The following is a 15,937-nucleotide window of genomic DNA, read 5'->3' on the forward strand; positions in this document are numbered from 1 at the left end:
GTCCCCTCCCAGGTCCTAGTGTCCCCACCCCTCTCCGGCTCTAGTGTTCCCCAGGTCCTAGTGCCCTCCCCAAGGCCCGGCGACTCCACGTCAGTTCCACTCAGGTCTTACAGTCCAATCTTCCCCTCGCTTCCAGGTCCTAGTGCCCCCCTCCTTGTTCTGCTAACGCAGTGCCCCCTGCCCCAGTACTAGGCTCTAGGGTATGTGTCCCACCTGCCCTGGTCCTCGTTTTCCCCCTGGCCCTAGTGCTCCTCCAATTCAAACATCTCCCTCCCTATCCCAGTTTCCCCTCCAGGCCCTAGTGTCCTCCCCCGGCTCCTTCTATTCCTCCCCAGATCCTAACACCCTGTGTCCTCCCCTGGTCCTAGTGCGCCCCCTAGCTCCTACTGTGTAGCACAGCACATCCCCTCAGCTCCTAATGCCCTCCCGGGTCCTAGTGCGCCCCCTAGCGCCTACTGTGTAGCACAGCACAGCCCCTCAGCTCCTAACGCCCTCCCGGGTCCTAGTGCCCCCCCTAGCTCCTACTGTGTAGCGCATCCCCTCGGCTCCTAACGCCCTCCCGGGTCCTAGTGCGCCCCCTAGCTCCTACTGTGTAGCGCATCCCCTCAGCTCCTAACGCCCTCCCGGGTCCCAGTGCGCCCCTCTCGTTCCTGCCCCTCCCCCACCCCCTCGCCGCGTCTCTCTCCCCGTTCATCCTCCTTCCCTCTCCCAGGCTGGCGCCCCCGCGCACGCCGTTGCTCCCCGCTCTTTCTCGCTGCCGCGGCCCCTTTAAGGCCGGAGCGGGGCGGCGGGGCCTGGGCTGTGACGCCGCAGCCCCCGCGAGGGGGCGTGGCGCCGCCGGTGACGCTGCCCGCGAGCGCGGCGGCCGCGAGACACCAACATGGCGCCTGGCGGCGGGCGGCGGCGCAGCGGCGGCGGCGGCGGCGGCAGCGGGCCCGGGCCGGGCCCCGGGGGGGGCGGCGGCGGCGGGGGGGGGTTCCCGTTGCCGTCTCCTCCCCCGCTGCTGCCGCCGTTGCTGCTGCTGCTGGCACTGCCCAGCGGGGCCGTGCCGTCGGGGGACAGCGTGATCCTGGGCATGAGGCTGGAGGAGAGCACGAAGCCGCCGGCGGGAGCCCCGACCCGCGGCCCCATCCGTGTGACGGAAGGCAGCGAGGTCTTGCTGCGGCTCTACGGGCGCGGCCTCGGGCCCCGCATCGGCGAGCGGGTGGCGTTCGCCGAGCTGCTGAGCGCCGCCGGGAACTCCTCGGTGGCCAACGGCACCTGCCCGGAGCGCTCCCAGGACCTGCTGGTCCAGCCCGGCCCCACCGAGGCCAGCGACACCTCGGCGCTGCTGAGGGTCCGCGTCCAGCCCCTGCGCAAGGACGAGCAGGCCAAGACCTACGTGCTGTGCACCCAGCAGCAAGCCGGCCAAGCCTGGCTGCCCCACCAAGGCCCCGACGGCTGGATCGTGGTGCTGGAGGAGAAGAAGTCGCTGCTGCCCCTCTGGCTGCAGGTGATCCTGATCGCCCTGCTGCTGGTGCTCTCGGGGATGTTCAGCGGCCTCAACCTGGGGCTGATGGCCCTGGACCCCATGGAGCTGCGCATCGTGCAGAACTGCGGCACCGAGAAGGAGAAGCGCTACGCCCGCAAGATCGAGCCCATCCGCCGTAAGGGGAACTACCTGCTCTGCTCCCTGCTGCTGGGGAACGTCTTGGTGAACACCACCCTCACCATCCTCCTGGATGACCTCATCGGCTCCGGCATCGGCGCCGTGGTCGCTTCCACCATCGGCATCGTCATCTTCGGGGAGATCGTGCCCCAGGCCCTCTGCTCCCGCCACGGCTTGGCCGTGGGCGCCAACACCATCGTGGTCACCAAGTTCTTCATGCTGGTGACCTTCCCCCTCTCCTACCCCATCAGCAAGCTCCTCGACTGCATCCTGGGCCAGGAGATCGGCACCGTCTACAACCGCGAGAAGCTGGTGGAGATGCTGAAGGTGACGGAGCCTTACAACGACCTGGTGAGGGAGGAGCTCAACATGATCCAGGGGGCCCTGGAGCTGCGCACCAAGACGGTGGAGGACGTGATGACCCCCTTGCAGAACTGCTTCATGATCAGCAGCGATGCCATCCTGGACTTCAACACCATGTCCGAGATCATGGAGAGCGGCTTCACTCGCATCCCCGTCTACGAGGAGGAGCGCTCCAACATCATGGACATCCTCTACGTCAAGGACCTGGCCTTTGTCGACCCCGACGACTGCACCCCCCTCAAAACCATCACCAAGTTCTACAACCACCCTGTCCACGTCGTCTTCCACGACACCAAGCTGGATGCCATGCTGGAGGAGTTCAAAAAGGGTGAGAGGGAGAAGGGGGAGGGTGGAGGGGTCAGGGAGGGTCCCCTCCGCTTGCCCTGCCTCCGGGTGCTGCTTTCTTAAGAGTCAGAGAATGGTTTGGGTTGGAAGGGGCCTCGGAGTCAGGGAATTGGGCTGGAAGGGACCTCAGAGTCAGGGAATTGTGTTGGAAGGGGCCTCAGAGTCAGTCAGGGAATGGTTTGGGTTGGAAGGGACCTCCGAAGGGCATCCAGGGGAAGGACCTCCGAAGGGCATCCAGGCCAACCCCCTCTGCAGTCAGCAGGGACATCCTCCACTAGATCAGGTTGCTCAGAGCCCTGTCCAGCCTCACCTCGAATATCTCCAGGCCTCAACTACCTCCCTGGGCAACCTGTTGCAGTGTTCCACCACCCTCGTGGTGCAGAACTTGTGCCTCACATCCAATCTCAATCTGCTCGGCTCTGGTTTGAAGCCGTTGCCCCTGGGCCTGTCCCTGCAGGCCTTTGGGAACAGTCTCTCTGCAGCCTTCTTGTAGCCCCCTTCAGCTACTGCAGGGTTGTTACTAGGTCTCCTCAGAGCCTTCTCCAGGCTGAACACCCCCAGCTCCCTCAGCCTGTCCTTGTAGCAGAGCTGCTCCAACCCCCTGATCATTTATGTGGCCTCCTCTGGACCCTCTCCATCAGCTCCATGTCCTCACCTCAGCTCCAGACCTCAAGCCTGGCCCCAGGGGCTTCATGGAATGGGTTGGAAGGGACCTCAGAGCTCATCCAAGTCCCAACCCTGGGGCAACCTGTTGCAGTGCAGAACTTGTTCCTCACATCCAATCTAAATCTGCTCTGCTCCAGTTTGAAGCTGTTGGCCCTGCTCCTACTCTTCTCTTCCTCTTCCTCCTCCTTGGCTGGCAGAGGCCAGAAGCCAAACTCGGTGTCCATGCCCTGGGGTGCCCGTGCTGTGGGTGGCTGTGCTCTGGAGGGGACAGGTTCCCTGGGGACACTGTTGTGGTGCTGCTGGGGATGGGGAGCGAGGCCCCAGCCCAGGGGCAGCTGCCCTGTGCCTGCAGCTTGGACCTTGCAGGGGTTGGTGTCGTGCCAGGGAGGGAAAAGCTCAGCTCCCAGCCTCGGGAAGCACTTGGGGAGCGCTGACTCGCTCCTTGGGTTTAATTATGGGCCCTGGAGGCCCTTGAGTAGCTGCCTGAACGTTGCTCAGCTGCCTGCTCTGGGCTGGGCACCTTCCTCCAGGCACTTCCTCGTGGTGAGGAACCGGTGCTGGCCTCCATCCCTGCTCTCCTGCCTGCCCCTGGCACCAAGGCACCTCGCAGAGACAGCTCTGGAGGGAGGGCTGGGAGGAGGGGCAGGACCTGGTTCCAGCAGGGGCTGAGCCCACTGGGAGCAGGGAAGGCTCTGGGGCAGCATTTGTCCATACTCAGGGCTTTGCCAGCCCAGGGAGAGGTCTCTCTTGCCCTCCCCAGCCTGGGGAGGAGTGGAGCTTGGAGCCTGCCCATGGAGCAGCTGTGCTGTGCAGGACACGACCCCCAGCTCTCCTCCAGCTCCCCTTGCCCAGGTTTGCTGCCTCCTCCTGCCTGTTTTGGGAGGGCCAGGCTGAGACTGAAGGGCTCTAAGGATTCCTCCTCTTCCTGCTGAGCTTGGGTGAAGGCTTGGGGGTTGATAGTACCTGGAGCACTGTGCCCAGTCCTGGAGCCCCCAGCATAAGAAGGGCACAGAGCTGTTGGAGAGGGTCCAGAGGAGGCCACAAAGATGATCAGAGGGCTGGAGAACCTCTCCTGTGGGGACAGGCTGGGAGAGTTGGTGAAGAAAACTCCAGGGAGACCTCAGAGCAGCCTCCCAGTACCTGCAGGGGCTCCAGGAGAGCTGGGGAGGGACTTTGGACAAGGGCTGGGAGTGCCAGGATGAGAGACAACGGCTTTGAGCTGGGAGAGGAGAGATTGAGAGTGGAGATGAGGAAGGAATTGTTGAGAGTGAGGGTGGGGAGAGCCTGGCACAGGCTGCCCAGGGAGGCTGTGGCTGCCTCCTGCCTGGAGGTGCTCAGGGCCAGGCTGGATGAGGCCTGGAGCGAGCTGGGCTGGTGGGAGCTCAGGTTGGAGCTGGCTGAGGGGGACATGGAACTGTTGGAGCAGGTCCAGGGCCTTGGCACTGGCTGATCCTGAAGGTCCCTTCCAGCCCAAAGCCATTCCGCGGATCTGTGAACCTCGCGGCCTCGGAGCCGCCCCGAGGGTGAGAAACCTTAGCAAATGCTTTGGCTCCACTTTGAGGCCATCTCATCCCTCCACCCCCCTCCTCCCCCCCACCTCCAAAGCCCAGCAGTTGCAGGAGCAGAGTCCTGCTGCAGGCTGTGGAGGGCTCCTGGCTGCTTGGCAGCAGCTTTCCCTCTGCCGAAGCCTTATTAAGGGATTTGCAGCTCCGCCGGTTCCGGCCGCAAAGCTGCCCCGGGCCCCTGGGGGTATTTTTCCATCAGGTAATTTGTGAGGCCTGGGATGGCTCTGAGGTCACTTTCTGAACCCCAGTCCCTCTGGAGGCAGCAGAGCAGCGACCCTCAAGCTTCGTCCCAGCGATCCAGGCCGTGATGGGAAGCGGGGAGCAGAAGGACCAAGAGGGAGAGCTCAGCGCCGGTGGTTCCCAGGCTGGGGCCTGGCACCAGGCTTCTCCCCTCATGGAAGGGCTTGGGCTGGAAGGGACCCTCAAGATCATCCAGTCCCAACCCCCTGCCATGGGCAGGGACACCTCCCACCAGCACAGCTTGCTCAAGGCCTCATCCAGCCTGGCCTTGAGCACCTCCAGGCAGGAGGCAGCCACAGCCTCCCCTGGGCAGCCTGTGCCCAGAGCCTCCTCACCCTCACTGCCAAGAATTTGTTCCTCATCTCCAGGCTCAGTGTCACAAAGGTGTCCCAGATGCTGGCTGTGGGGTGGCAGCTCCCAGTGACATCAGTGCTTGGCTTGCTGCCTTTGCACAGAACCACAAACTCACAGGCATGGAAGAGACCTTGAGGTCACTGAGTCCAGCCACAGCCTGGGCACAGCTCCCTGGGCACAGCTCCCTGGGCACAGCTCCCTGGGCACAGCTGGTGGAGCATGGCCCTGAGCTCATCCAAATGCCTTTGAAACCCCTCCAGGGATGGGGACTCCACCACTGCCCTGGGCAGCCTGGGCCAGGCCTTGACAGCCCTCAGGGGCAAGAAATTGTTCCTCATGGCCAACCTCAACCTGCCCTGGGGTGACCTGAGGCCATTTCTTCTTGCTCCTAGGGAGAACAGCCCAACCCCCACCTGGCTCCAGCCTCCTCTCAGGGAACTGCAGAGAGCCAGGAGGTCTCCCCTCAGCCTCCTTCTCCCCAGCTCCCTCAGCCTCCCTCTCCCCAGCCCTCTTCTCCAGACCCTTCCCCACCTTCCTTGCCCTTCTCTGGCCCTGCTCCAGCCCTCAAAGTCCTTCTGGCAGCCAGGAGCCCAACCCTGTCCCCAGCTCTCAAGCTGTGGCCTCCCCAGTGCCCAGCCCAGGGGCACAAACCCTCCCCTGGTCCTGCTGCCCACTCCAGGCCAGGCTGCTGCTGCCCTTCTTGGCCACCTGGGCATTGCTGGCTCCTCTCCAGCTGCTGGCACCCAGCACCCCCAGGGCCTTTTCCCCACCAGGCACTTTCCAGCCTGGAGCCTTCCTGGGGTTGCTGTGCCCCAGCTCCTCTTGGTGTGGAGTTTTGAGTGGGATAGAACCCTGTGGGGTTCTCCCAAGGCTGTTGCTCACCCTGCTCATGCCAGGCCCATCCCAGCACAGGGTGCCCCCAGGGTCTGTCAGCCAGCCCCATGCCCTTTGCTCCCCACAGGCTGTTTGCTTTGCCACCAGCCGCTCCCCGCTGGTCCCAGAGAGGACCCAGCTGCTTGAGTCATCAGGGCTGCTCCCACACCCCAGCCCTCTCAGCTCCTGCTCTGGAGGACCCACCACACCTTGGATGCTTGCACAAAAGCTTTGCCTGGCCCAAGCCACGACTGGAGGAGCTTTTTGCTCCTCTTTCTGCAACAGGCTGGCCTGAGCCACAGCAGCTTGGCCAGAGGAAGGAGGAGAAGGGCAGCTGTGTGCTGCCCAGCCCTGGAATCAGCTGTCCCTGAGGGATGAGGAAGGTGGAGGTGATGAGCAGGGTGGCCCCTGGGACACCTTGGCCAGAGGAAGGAGGAGAAGGGCAGCTGTGTGCTGCCCAGCCCTGGAATCAGCTTTCCCTGAGGGATAAGGAGGGTGGAGGTGATGAGCAGGGTGGCCCCCAGGACACCTTGGCCAGAGGAAGGAGATGGAGGACATCTGTGTGCTGCCCAGCCCTGGAATCAGCTATCCCTGAGGGATAAGGAGGGTGGAGGTGATGAGCAGGGTGGCCCCCAGGACACCTTGGCCAGAGGAAAGAGGAGAAGGGCAACTATGGGCTGCCCAGCCCTGAAATTAGCTATCCCTGAGGGATGAGGAGGGTGGAGGTGATGAGCAGGGTGGTCAGCAGGACACCTTGGCCAGAGGAAGGAGGAGAAGGGCAGCTGTGTGCTGCCCAGCCCTGGAATCAGCTATCCCTGAGGGATGAGGATCCTGTGACCACCAGCTGGGATGGAGGCAGTGAGCAGGATGGTCAGCAGGTCAGCTGGGGCAAAGGGAGGAGGAGAAGGGCAGCTGCCTGGTTCCCAGCCCTGACATCCACTTTCCCTGAGGGATGAGGATCCTGTGGCCAGCAGACAGGGTGGAGGTGGTGAGCAGGGTGGCCCCCAGGACACCTTGGCCAGAGGAAGGAGGGGAAGGGCAGCTGTGTGCTGCCCAGCCCTGGAATCAGCTTTCCCTGAGGGATGAGGATCCTGTGGCCAGCAGACAGGGCTGAGGAGGCTGGAGGTGGTGAGCAGGATGGCCCCCAGGACACCTTGCTGGTGGCCCAGGAGTGAGTGTGGTGCTTGAGGAGGTAGAAGTGGCTTTGTTTTGGGGTGTGTTGAGGTCAGGGAGGGAATGTCACCATCCTCCATGCCTTGGTGTCCCCAGGCTGGGGACAGCTGCCCAGCAGGTCGCTGCCTGGCTCCTCTCCCACAGCAGAGGTGAATGTTCCTCCTCCCAGGAGTTTTCCCTGGGGTTCAGTGAGATTTGGGGATGGAACTGGAGGAACAGCACAGAGAGGCTGAGCCTGGCAGGGGCAGTGAGAGCTTTGGTGTGGTGGAGTGGTTTGGGTTCAGCTGGAGTAAAGCCACCTGTGGTAGAGGAACCTCATGGAGGGCAAGCAGGGCAAGGGGAGGGAAGGAGCAACCTGCAGCAGCACAGGGGAGGGGAACCTGCTGGGGAGCAGCTCCAGGAGAAGGAGCTGGGAGGGCTGGGGGACAGGAAGGTGCCCAGGAGCCAGCAGTGTGCCCTGGGGGCCAAGAAGGCCTCAGCAGTGTCCTGGGGGGCATGGAGGAGACTATGGGCAGCAGGGTGAGGGAGGTTCTGCTGCTCTGTTCAGCCCTGGTGAGGCCACAGCTGCAGCCCTGGGTCCAGCTCTGGGCTCCCCAGCTCCAGAGGGACAGGGAAGTGCTGGAGAGAGCCCAGGGCAGGCTGGGAAGCTGCTGAGGGGCCTGGAGCAGCTCTGGCAGCAGCAAAGGCTGAGAGCCCTGGGGCTGAGAGCCTGCAGAAGAGCAGCCCCAGAGGGCAGCTGAGCAATGCTCAGCAAGAGCTGAAGGAGCTGTGGGGGGCAAGAGGCTGGGGCCAGGCTCTGCTGAGTGGTGCCCAGGGCCAGGCCAAGGGGCAGAGGGCACAAAGTGGCAGCCAGGAGGTTCTGTTTGCCTCTGAGGAGAAAGTTGTTTGTTGTGAGGGTGCTGGAGGCCTGGAGCAGGCTGCCCAGAGAGGTTGTGGAGTCTGCTGGTGTGGAGAGCTCCCAACCCCCCCTGGGCACTGTGCTGCTGGGCAAGCTGCTGGGGGTGCCCCTGGTGGGGCAGGGGGCTTGGACTGGGTGAGCTCCAGAGCTCCCTTCCCACCCACACCACTCTGGGGTGCTGGGATCCTGTCCTGCCCACATGGGCTGAGGCCAGCAGTGCAGAGATGTCTCCTCCAGGAGGTCTTCCTGCTGGCCAGGGCCTGGCTGCTGGGGGCTGGAGCTGGCTGGGCACTGCCTGGGCACTGCCTGGGCACTGCCTGCCTGCCCCTGGCTCTCTGCCCTCGGTGCTGGGATCCAGAGGCTGCTGCAGCTCCAGGTGTCCTGAGCCTTTGCACCAGGCTGGGCCAAGCCTGGCTCAGCCTGGCAGAGCTGCTGAGGAAGCTGGGAGAGGTCAGGGCCCTGGCACAGGCCTGATTCAGGGCTGTGGCATTGCCAGCGCCGTGCCAGGGTGCCCGCGGGCGCTTGCCTGGCACCGTGCCGCAGCCTGGTGACGCTGTGCTCGCCCAGGGACGCGTCCAGGGACACATCCCTGGCTCCCTTGACCCCCCTGCCCGGGGCTCACACCCCTCTGAGGCGCCTGGCAGGGCCTTAATGGCCCTCATTAGGCTGGGGGTGGTGCCCAGCCCCGGGGCTGGTTTGGCTTTGAACTGCTCTATTGTTCCCCGGTTGGCTGGGGAGGTGGTGGGGAGGGCAGGGTTGGGCCTGCTGGAAATCTTGGGGTGCTGGCACCCAGCAGAGGAGCTGGGGGTGGCTCTCATGATGCCCATCCACCTGTCTGCCCACAGGCAAGTCCCACCTGGCCATCGTGCAGAAGGTGAACAACGAGGGCGAGGGAGATCCCTTCTACGAGGTGCTGGGGCTGGTGACCCTGGAGGATGTCATCGAGGAGATCATCAAGTCAGAGATCCTGGATGAGTCAGACACATACAGTAGGTCCTGGGGCTTCCCCCACTCCTCCTCGTGGGCTGGGGTCCTGCCAGGCCACCCTGCAGCTGGGCAGGAAGAAGAAGCTGCAGCAGCACAGGTTGGGAGGGGATCTGCTGGAGAGCAGCCCCAAGGAGAAGGAGCTGGCAGTGCTGCTGGGCAGCAAGGGCTGCAGGGCACAGCAATGAGCCCTGGGGGCCAAGAAGGCCAAGGGGGTCCTGGGGGCATTCAGAGGAGTGTGGCCAGCAGGGCCAGGGAGCTTCTCCTCCCCCTCTGCTCTGCCCTGCTGAGGCCACACCTGGAACATTGCATCCAGCTCTGGGCTCCCCAGCTGAGGAGGGACAGGGAGCTGCTGGAGAGAGGCCAAGGGAGGGCTGCAAGGCTGCTGAAGGGACTGCAGCACTGCCTGGGGAGGAGAGGCTGAGAGCCCTGGGGGTGCTGAGTGTGGAGAGGAGAAGGCTGAGAGGGAGCTGCTCAATGGCTCTCAAGAGCTGAGGGCTGGGGGGCAGGAGGGAGGGGACAGGCTCTGCTCAGCTGCACCCTGGGACAGGCCAAGGGGCAAGGGATGGAAAGTGCAGCACAGGAGGTTGCAGCTCAGCAGGAGGAGGAACTTCTGCCCTGGGAGGCTGCCAGAGGCCTGGAGCAGGCTGCCCAGAGAGGTTGTGGAGTCTCCTTGTGTGGAGCCTTTGCAGCCCTGTCTGGATGTGTTCCTGTGTGCCCTGGGCTGGGTTCTCTGCTCCTGCTCTGGCAGGGGGCTGGGGCTGGGAGCTCTGTGGAGGTCCCTTCCACCCCCTGAGCTCCTGGGAGCTGTGGCCCTGACAGCCTTGGCTCTCCCCACAGCTGACAACCACAACAGGAAGAAGGTTGGCAACCAGAAGAGCAAGAGAGACTTCTCAGCCTTCAAGGACCCAATCAATGAGCTGAAGGTGAAGGTCTCCCCACAGCTGCTGCTGGCTGCCCACCGCTTCCTCTCCACAGGTGAGCTCTGGGGGGAGCAGACTCCCAGATCCAGGTCCCCCCCAGCTGGGCAGTGGAAGCACAGCTGTCAGCCATGAGGCCTCCCTTCCCACCTGCCCACCCACAGAGTGTTGCCCCAACCACCTTGGCCAGAAGTTCTGAGCTGCTTGTGTCCCCCTCCTCCCCCTCCTCCCCCTCCTCCCCCTCCTCCCCCTCCTCCCCCTCCTCCCCCTCCTCCCCCTCCTCCCCCTCCTCCCCCTCCTCCCCCTCCTCCCCCTCCTCCTCCTCCTCCCCCTCCTCCCCCTCCTCCCCCTCCTCCCCCTCCTCCCCCTCCTCCCCCTCCTCCCCCTCCTCCCCCTCCTCCCCCTCCTCCCCCTCCTCCCCCTCCGTCACAACAAGCCCAGGAAGGCTCCAGGCTGGAAAGTGCCTGGTGGGAAAAGGCCTGGGGGTGCTGGGTGCCAGCAGCTGGAGAGGAGCCAGGGGGTGCCCAGGTGGCCAAGAAGGCCTGGAGTGGGCAGCAGGAGCAGGGCAGGGATGGTGCCCCTGGGCTGGGCACTGGGGAGGCCACAGCTTGAGGGCTGGGCTCAGGGTTGGGCTCCTGACTGCCAGGAGGACTTTGAGGGCTGGAGCAGGGCAAGGAAGGTGGGGAAGGGTCTGGAGAAGAGGGCTGGGGAGGAGCAGCTGAGGGAGCTGGAGGTGTCCTTTTCTCCTGAGGCAGAGGAGGCTGAGGGGAGACCTTGTGGCTCTCTGCAGCTCCCTGCCTGGAGGCTGGAGCCAGGTGGGGGTTGGGCTCTTCTGCCAAGGAACAAGGGACAGGACAAGGGGAAATGGCCTCAGGTCACCCCAGGGCAGGTTGAGGTTGCCCCTGAGGAACAATTTCTTGCCCTTGAGGGCTGCCCAGGCCTGGCCCAGGCTGCCCAGGGCAGTGGTGGAGTCTCCATCCCTGGAGGGGTTTCCAAGCCCTGGAGCTGTGGTGCTGAGGGCCATGGGGGGGTGGTGCCCTGGGGCAGTGCTGGGTGAAGGGTTGGACCTTAAAGGTCTCTTGCAAAGCCATTCTGTGGCTGTGTCTCTGACCCCCCCTCTTCCCCTCTCACTCCCAGAGGTGTCTCCCTTCACTCCCAACTTCATCTCAGAGAAGATCCTGCTGAGGCTGCTCAAGTACTCCGACGTCATCCAGGAGCTGAAGTTCGATGATCAGAACAAGAGGTCCCCGCGGCACTTCCTCTACTGCAAGAACAAAGCTGCTGACTACTTCATCCTCATCCTGCAGGTACCCAGCCAGGGGCTGCCACTGCCACCACCCCCCTGACCCAGCACCCTGGCAGGCCTCTGACTGGGGTGCTCTCATCCAGCCCAGCACCATGAGGCAGGGAGCACAGCTCCCAGGAGCTCAGGGGTTTGGAAGGGACCTCCCAAAGAGCTCCCAGCCCCAGCCCCCTGCCAGAGCAGGAGCAGAGAACCCAGCCCAGGGCACACAGGAACACATCCAGACAGGGCTGCAAAAGCTCCACAGAAGGAGACTCCACAACCTCTCTGGGCAGCCTGCTCCAGGCCTCTGGCAGCCTCCCAGGGCAGAAGTTCCTCCTCCTGCTGAGCTGCAACCTCCTGTGCTGCACTTTCCATCCCTTGCCCCTTGGCCTGTCCCAGGGTGCAGCTGAGCAGAGCCTGTCCCCTCCCTCCTGCCCCCCAGCCCTCAGCTCTTGAGAGCCATTGAGCAGCTCCCTCTCAGCCTTCTCCTCTCCACACTCAGCACCCCCAGGGCTCTCAGCCTCTCCTCCCCAGGCAGTGCTGCAGTCCCTTCAGCAGCCTTGCAGCCCTCCCTTGGCCTCTCTCCAGCAGCTCCCTGTCCCTCCTCAGCTGGGGAGCCCAGAGCTGGATGCAATGTTCCAGGTGTGGCCTCAGCAGGGCAGAGCAGAGGGGGAGGAGAAGCTCCCTGGCCCTGCTGGCCACACTCCTCTGAATGCCCCCAGGACCCCCTTGGCCTTCTTGGCCCCCAGGGCTCATTGCTGTGCCCTGCAGCCCTTGCTGCCCAGCAGCACTGCCAGCTCCTTCTCCTTGGGGCTGCTCTGCAGCAGATCCCCTCCCAACCTGTGCTGCTGCAGCTGCTTCTGCCTGCCCAGCTGCAGGACTCTGCTCTCCTCCTGGCTGAGCCTCAGCAGGTTGCTCTCTGCCCAGCTCTCAGCCTCTCCAAGCCTCTCTGAGTGGCCTCACAGCCTTCAGGGGTCTCAGCCAAGCCTCCCAGGACCATCAGCACACTTGCTGAGCACACCCTGTCTGTCTGTCTGTCTGTCCCCTCCTCAGTGTCATTGATGCAGCTGTTGAACAAGGTCCAACTCTCTGTTTTTTGCCCCCTCAGGGCAAGGTGGAGGTGGAGGCTGGCAAGGAGTGCATGAAGTTTGAAGCTGGAGCCTTCTCCTACTACGGGGTGATGGCTCTTGGGCCCTGCCCTGCCACTGGTAAGCACCTCCTGCTCACCTGGGTGCCAGGGTGGGCAGAGCTGCTTGGGGGGCTGAGGAGATGCTGCCCACCCTGGTGCCCCTCCAGCTCTCCTGGGGGGCTGTGAGGTCATTTATTGTTCTCAGGGAGCCCCCAGGGGTGCCCAGCAGCGGGCACAGGGGCCGTGCCCAAGCCTGCAAAGCCTCTGCCAGGCTCTGCAGGCAGCCAGAGCCTGCCTCCCTGCTCAGCTTGGCATCATGAGGTGGCCAACACCCCTCATGGGCACAGCAAAGGGCAGAGGTGCCCGCAGCCACCGCCCTCTCCTTCAACCCCAGAGGCTTCTCTTGACCTTGCCCTCTGCCCATGTGTGTTGTGCCCTAGCCCAGCCCCAGTGCCCAGCCCAGTGCTGTGTTGCCAGGGTGGGGACAGCATGGTAATGAGGTGCCAGGAGGGCTTGGCATGCCAGCTCACCATGTGCTGGAGACTCATCCTGCTCCCTCCCCATGCCACCAGCTGCCTCACCCTGCGTCTGAGTGCCACTTCAGGAGGCACAGCTCCTGCCCTGCTGTGGGCACAGAGTGGGGCTGAGGCTGGGCACACTGATCCCTGGTGGCACCTGACCCTGGGGTGCTGCATGCCCCATGACCACCACCCTCCTATCTGTTCTCCCTGGCTGTGGCTGAGGAGCAGGGCACCAGGTGTGGTGGTTTGTCCCATGCCAGCTGGCTGCTAAGGAGGTGCCACTCTCCCTGCCACCTGCTGTGCCACAGCAGCTCCCAGGACATGGCACCAGGCCCTCCTTGTCCCCACAACCCCCACCTCAGCCCTACCCCATGACCCCCCAGTTAGCAGTCACAGTGTCCTTGTCCTGTCCCTCAAACGATCACACCTGGGCAGTACCCAGCCTGGCACAGGAGGCCCAGAGGGGCTCAGGACTCCCTGGCACTGGTGGTGGCTGTTTGGTAGGGATCAAACCTGGCACTGCCTGGCACAGAGCTGTGCCAGTGCCCAAGAGCAGCTCCAGTGCCCATCCCTCCCTGGGCTCTGTGCCCAAAGCTCTGCCTGGCACCTTCTGCTGTCACCATGGGCAGCTCCAGTGCCCATTCCTCCCTGGGCCGTGTCCCCAGTGCCCTGCCTGGCACCTTCTGCTGTCACCATGGGCAGCTCCAGTGCCCATTCCTCCCTGGGCTGTGTCCCCAGTGCCCTGCCTGGCACCTTCTGCTGTCACCATGGGCAGCTCCAGTGCCCATTCCTCCCTGGGCCGTGTCCCCAGTGCCCTGCCTGGCACCTTCTGCTGTCACCATGGGCAGCTCCAGTGCCCATTCCTCCCTGGGCTGTGTCCCCAGTGCCCTGCCTGGCACCTGCTGTCACCATGGGCAGCTCCAGTGCCCCTTCCTCCCTGCCTGGCACCTTCTGCTGTCACCATGGGCAGCTCCAGTGCCCATTCCTCCCTGGGCTGTGTCCCCAGTGCCCTGCCTGGCACCTTCTGCTGTCACCATGGGCAGCTCCAGTGCCCATTCCTCCCTGGGCCGTGTCCCCAGTGCCCTGCCTGGCACCTTCTGCTGTCACCACGGGCAGCTCCAGTGCCCATTGCTCCCTGGGCTGTGTCCCCAGTGCCCTGCCTGGCACCTTCTGCTGTCACCACGGGCAGCTCCAGTGCCCATCCCTCCCGGGGCCGTGTCCCCAGTGCCCTGCCTGGCACCTTCTGCTGTCACCACGGGCAGCTCCAGTGCCCATCCCTCCCGGGGCCGTGTCCCCGGCGCCCTGCCTGGCACAGCGTGGTGCCCGCGGGGGCGGCGCGGTGCCAGCCCCGCCTGGCAGGCTCCGGGGGCGGCAGCGGTGAGCTCCCCGGTGCCGGTGTCCCCGCAGAGCCGCGCTCCCCGTCGCACGTCGGCAGCCTGAACCGCTCCGCCTCGCTCGGCCACCAGGAGCGCTCCGAGTCGGTGTCGTCCGCGGTCAGCGGCAGCAGCAATCAGCTCAGCGCCGCCGCCGGCCACCAGTACGTGGCCGACTTCAGCGTCAGAGCCCTCACCGACCTGCAGTTCGTCAAGGTGGGGCAGGGGGACAGGGGGTGTGGGCAGCAGGGCAAGGGAGGCTCTGCCCACAGCTGCAGCCCTGGCTCCAGCTCTGGGCTCCCCAGCTCCAGGGGGACAGGGAAGTGCTGGGGAGAGTCCAGGGCAGGCTGGGAAGCTGCTGAGGGGCCTGGAGCAGCAAAGGCTGAGAGCCCTGGGGCTGAGAGCCTGCAGAAGCTGAGCAATGCTCAGCAAGAGCTGAAGGAGCTGTGGGGGGCAGGAGGCTGGGGCCAGACTCTGCTGAGTGCTGCCCAGGGCCAGGCCAAGGGGCACAAAGTGGCAGCCAGGAGGTTCTGTTTGCCCCTGAGGAGAAAGTTGTTTGTTGTGAGGGTGCTGGAGGCCTGGAGCAGGCTGCCCAGAGAGGTTGTGGAGTCTCCTGGTGTGGAGAGCTTCCAACCCCCCCTGGGCACTGTGCTGCTGGGCAAGCTGCTGGGGGTGCCCTGGTGGGGCAGGGGGCTTGGACTGGATGAGCTCCAGAGCTCCTTTCCCACTTCCCCAGCCTCTTCTTCCTCTCTCCCTGCACAGATCACACGGCAGGAGTACCAGAACGGGCTGACGGCCTCCCGCATGGACAGTTGCCCGCAGTCCCCCGACAGCAACACCCCCAGGGCGGAGCCGGCGGGGGCGGGGGAGAAAGCGGAGCCCTGCGCGGCTCCCGACGAGACCACAAGCCTGCTGAGCTCCAGGAACTGCCTGGGCCGCCGCCCCCCACACAGCCCCCTGGAGAACTCCATCTGACCACGGCCCCCCACCCCTGCCGGGGCTCTCCTGGCCGTGCCCCTGCTCTGCTTCGGTTTTGCTCGGGCCCCTTTGCTCCGCCCCGCCGGGAGCAGCGGGGAGGCCCCCGCCGGGGGCTGGGAGCGGCGGTGGCAGAGGCAGGAGCTGGGTTTTGCTGCTGCGGCTCTCCAGGGTAGCTTGGGGGTTGGCTTAGCTTAAACGGAGAGCGGCGGAGGCAACGGGGGGGTGGAGATGGGGGTGGTGACACGGCGGTGGTGGAGATGGCAGCGACAGCAGGGGTGAGCCTGCTGGTGGTGGAGGTGGCAGTGACACCAGGGGTGAGCCTGCTGGTGGTGAAGGTGGCAGTGACACCAGGGGTGAGCCTGCTGGTGGTGAAGGTGGCAGTGACACCAGGGGTGAGCCTGCTGGTGGTGAAGGTGGCAGTGACACCAGGGGTGAGCCTGCTGGTGGTGAAGGTGGCAGTGACACCAGGGGTGACCCTGCTGGTGGTGAAGGTGGCAGTGACACCAGGGGTGAGCCTGCTGGTGGTGAAGGTGGCAGTGACACCAGGGGTGAGCCTGCTGGTGGTGGAGGTGGCAGTGACACCAGGGGTGAGCCTGCTGGTGGTGGAGGTGGCAGTGACACC

General features: G+C 64.7%; 1 protein-coding gene across 1 annotated transcript; it reads left to right on the forward strand.

The window, feature by feature from the left end:
- The first annotated feature begins 880 nt into the window (after window positions 1-880).
- Window positions 881-15,359, forward strand: CNNM4 (cyclin and CBS domain divalent metal cation transport mediator 4). The gene is made up of 7 exons (XM_054174903.1): window positions 881-2,339; window positions 8,971-9,114; window positions 9,950-10,087; window positions 11,167-11,336; window positions 12,423-12,522; window positions 14,372-14,553; window positions 15,100-15,359. The coding sequence occupies exons 1-7, from the start codon at window positions 881-883 to the stop codon at window positions 15,310-15,312; spliced, it is 2,406 nt and encodes an 801-aa protein (XP_054030878.1). The 3' UTR covers window positions 15,313-15,359.
- Window positions 15,360-15,937: the final 578 nt, after the last annotated feature.

The sequence above is a fragment of the Dryobates pubescens genome, chromosome 31 (genome assembly GCF_014839835.1).
Source record: "Dryobates pubescens isolate bDryPub1 chromosome 31, bDryPub1.pri, whole genome shotgun sequence".
Classification (NCBI taxonomy): domain Eukaryota; kingdom Metazoa; phylum Chordata; class Aves; order Piciformes; family Picidae; genus Dryobates; species Dryobates pubescens.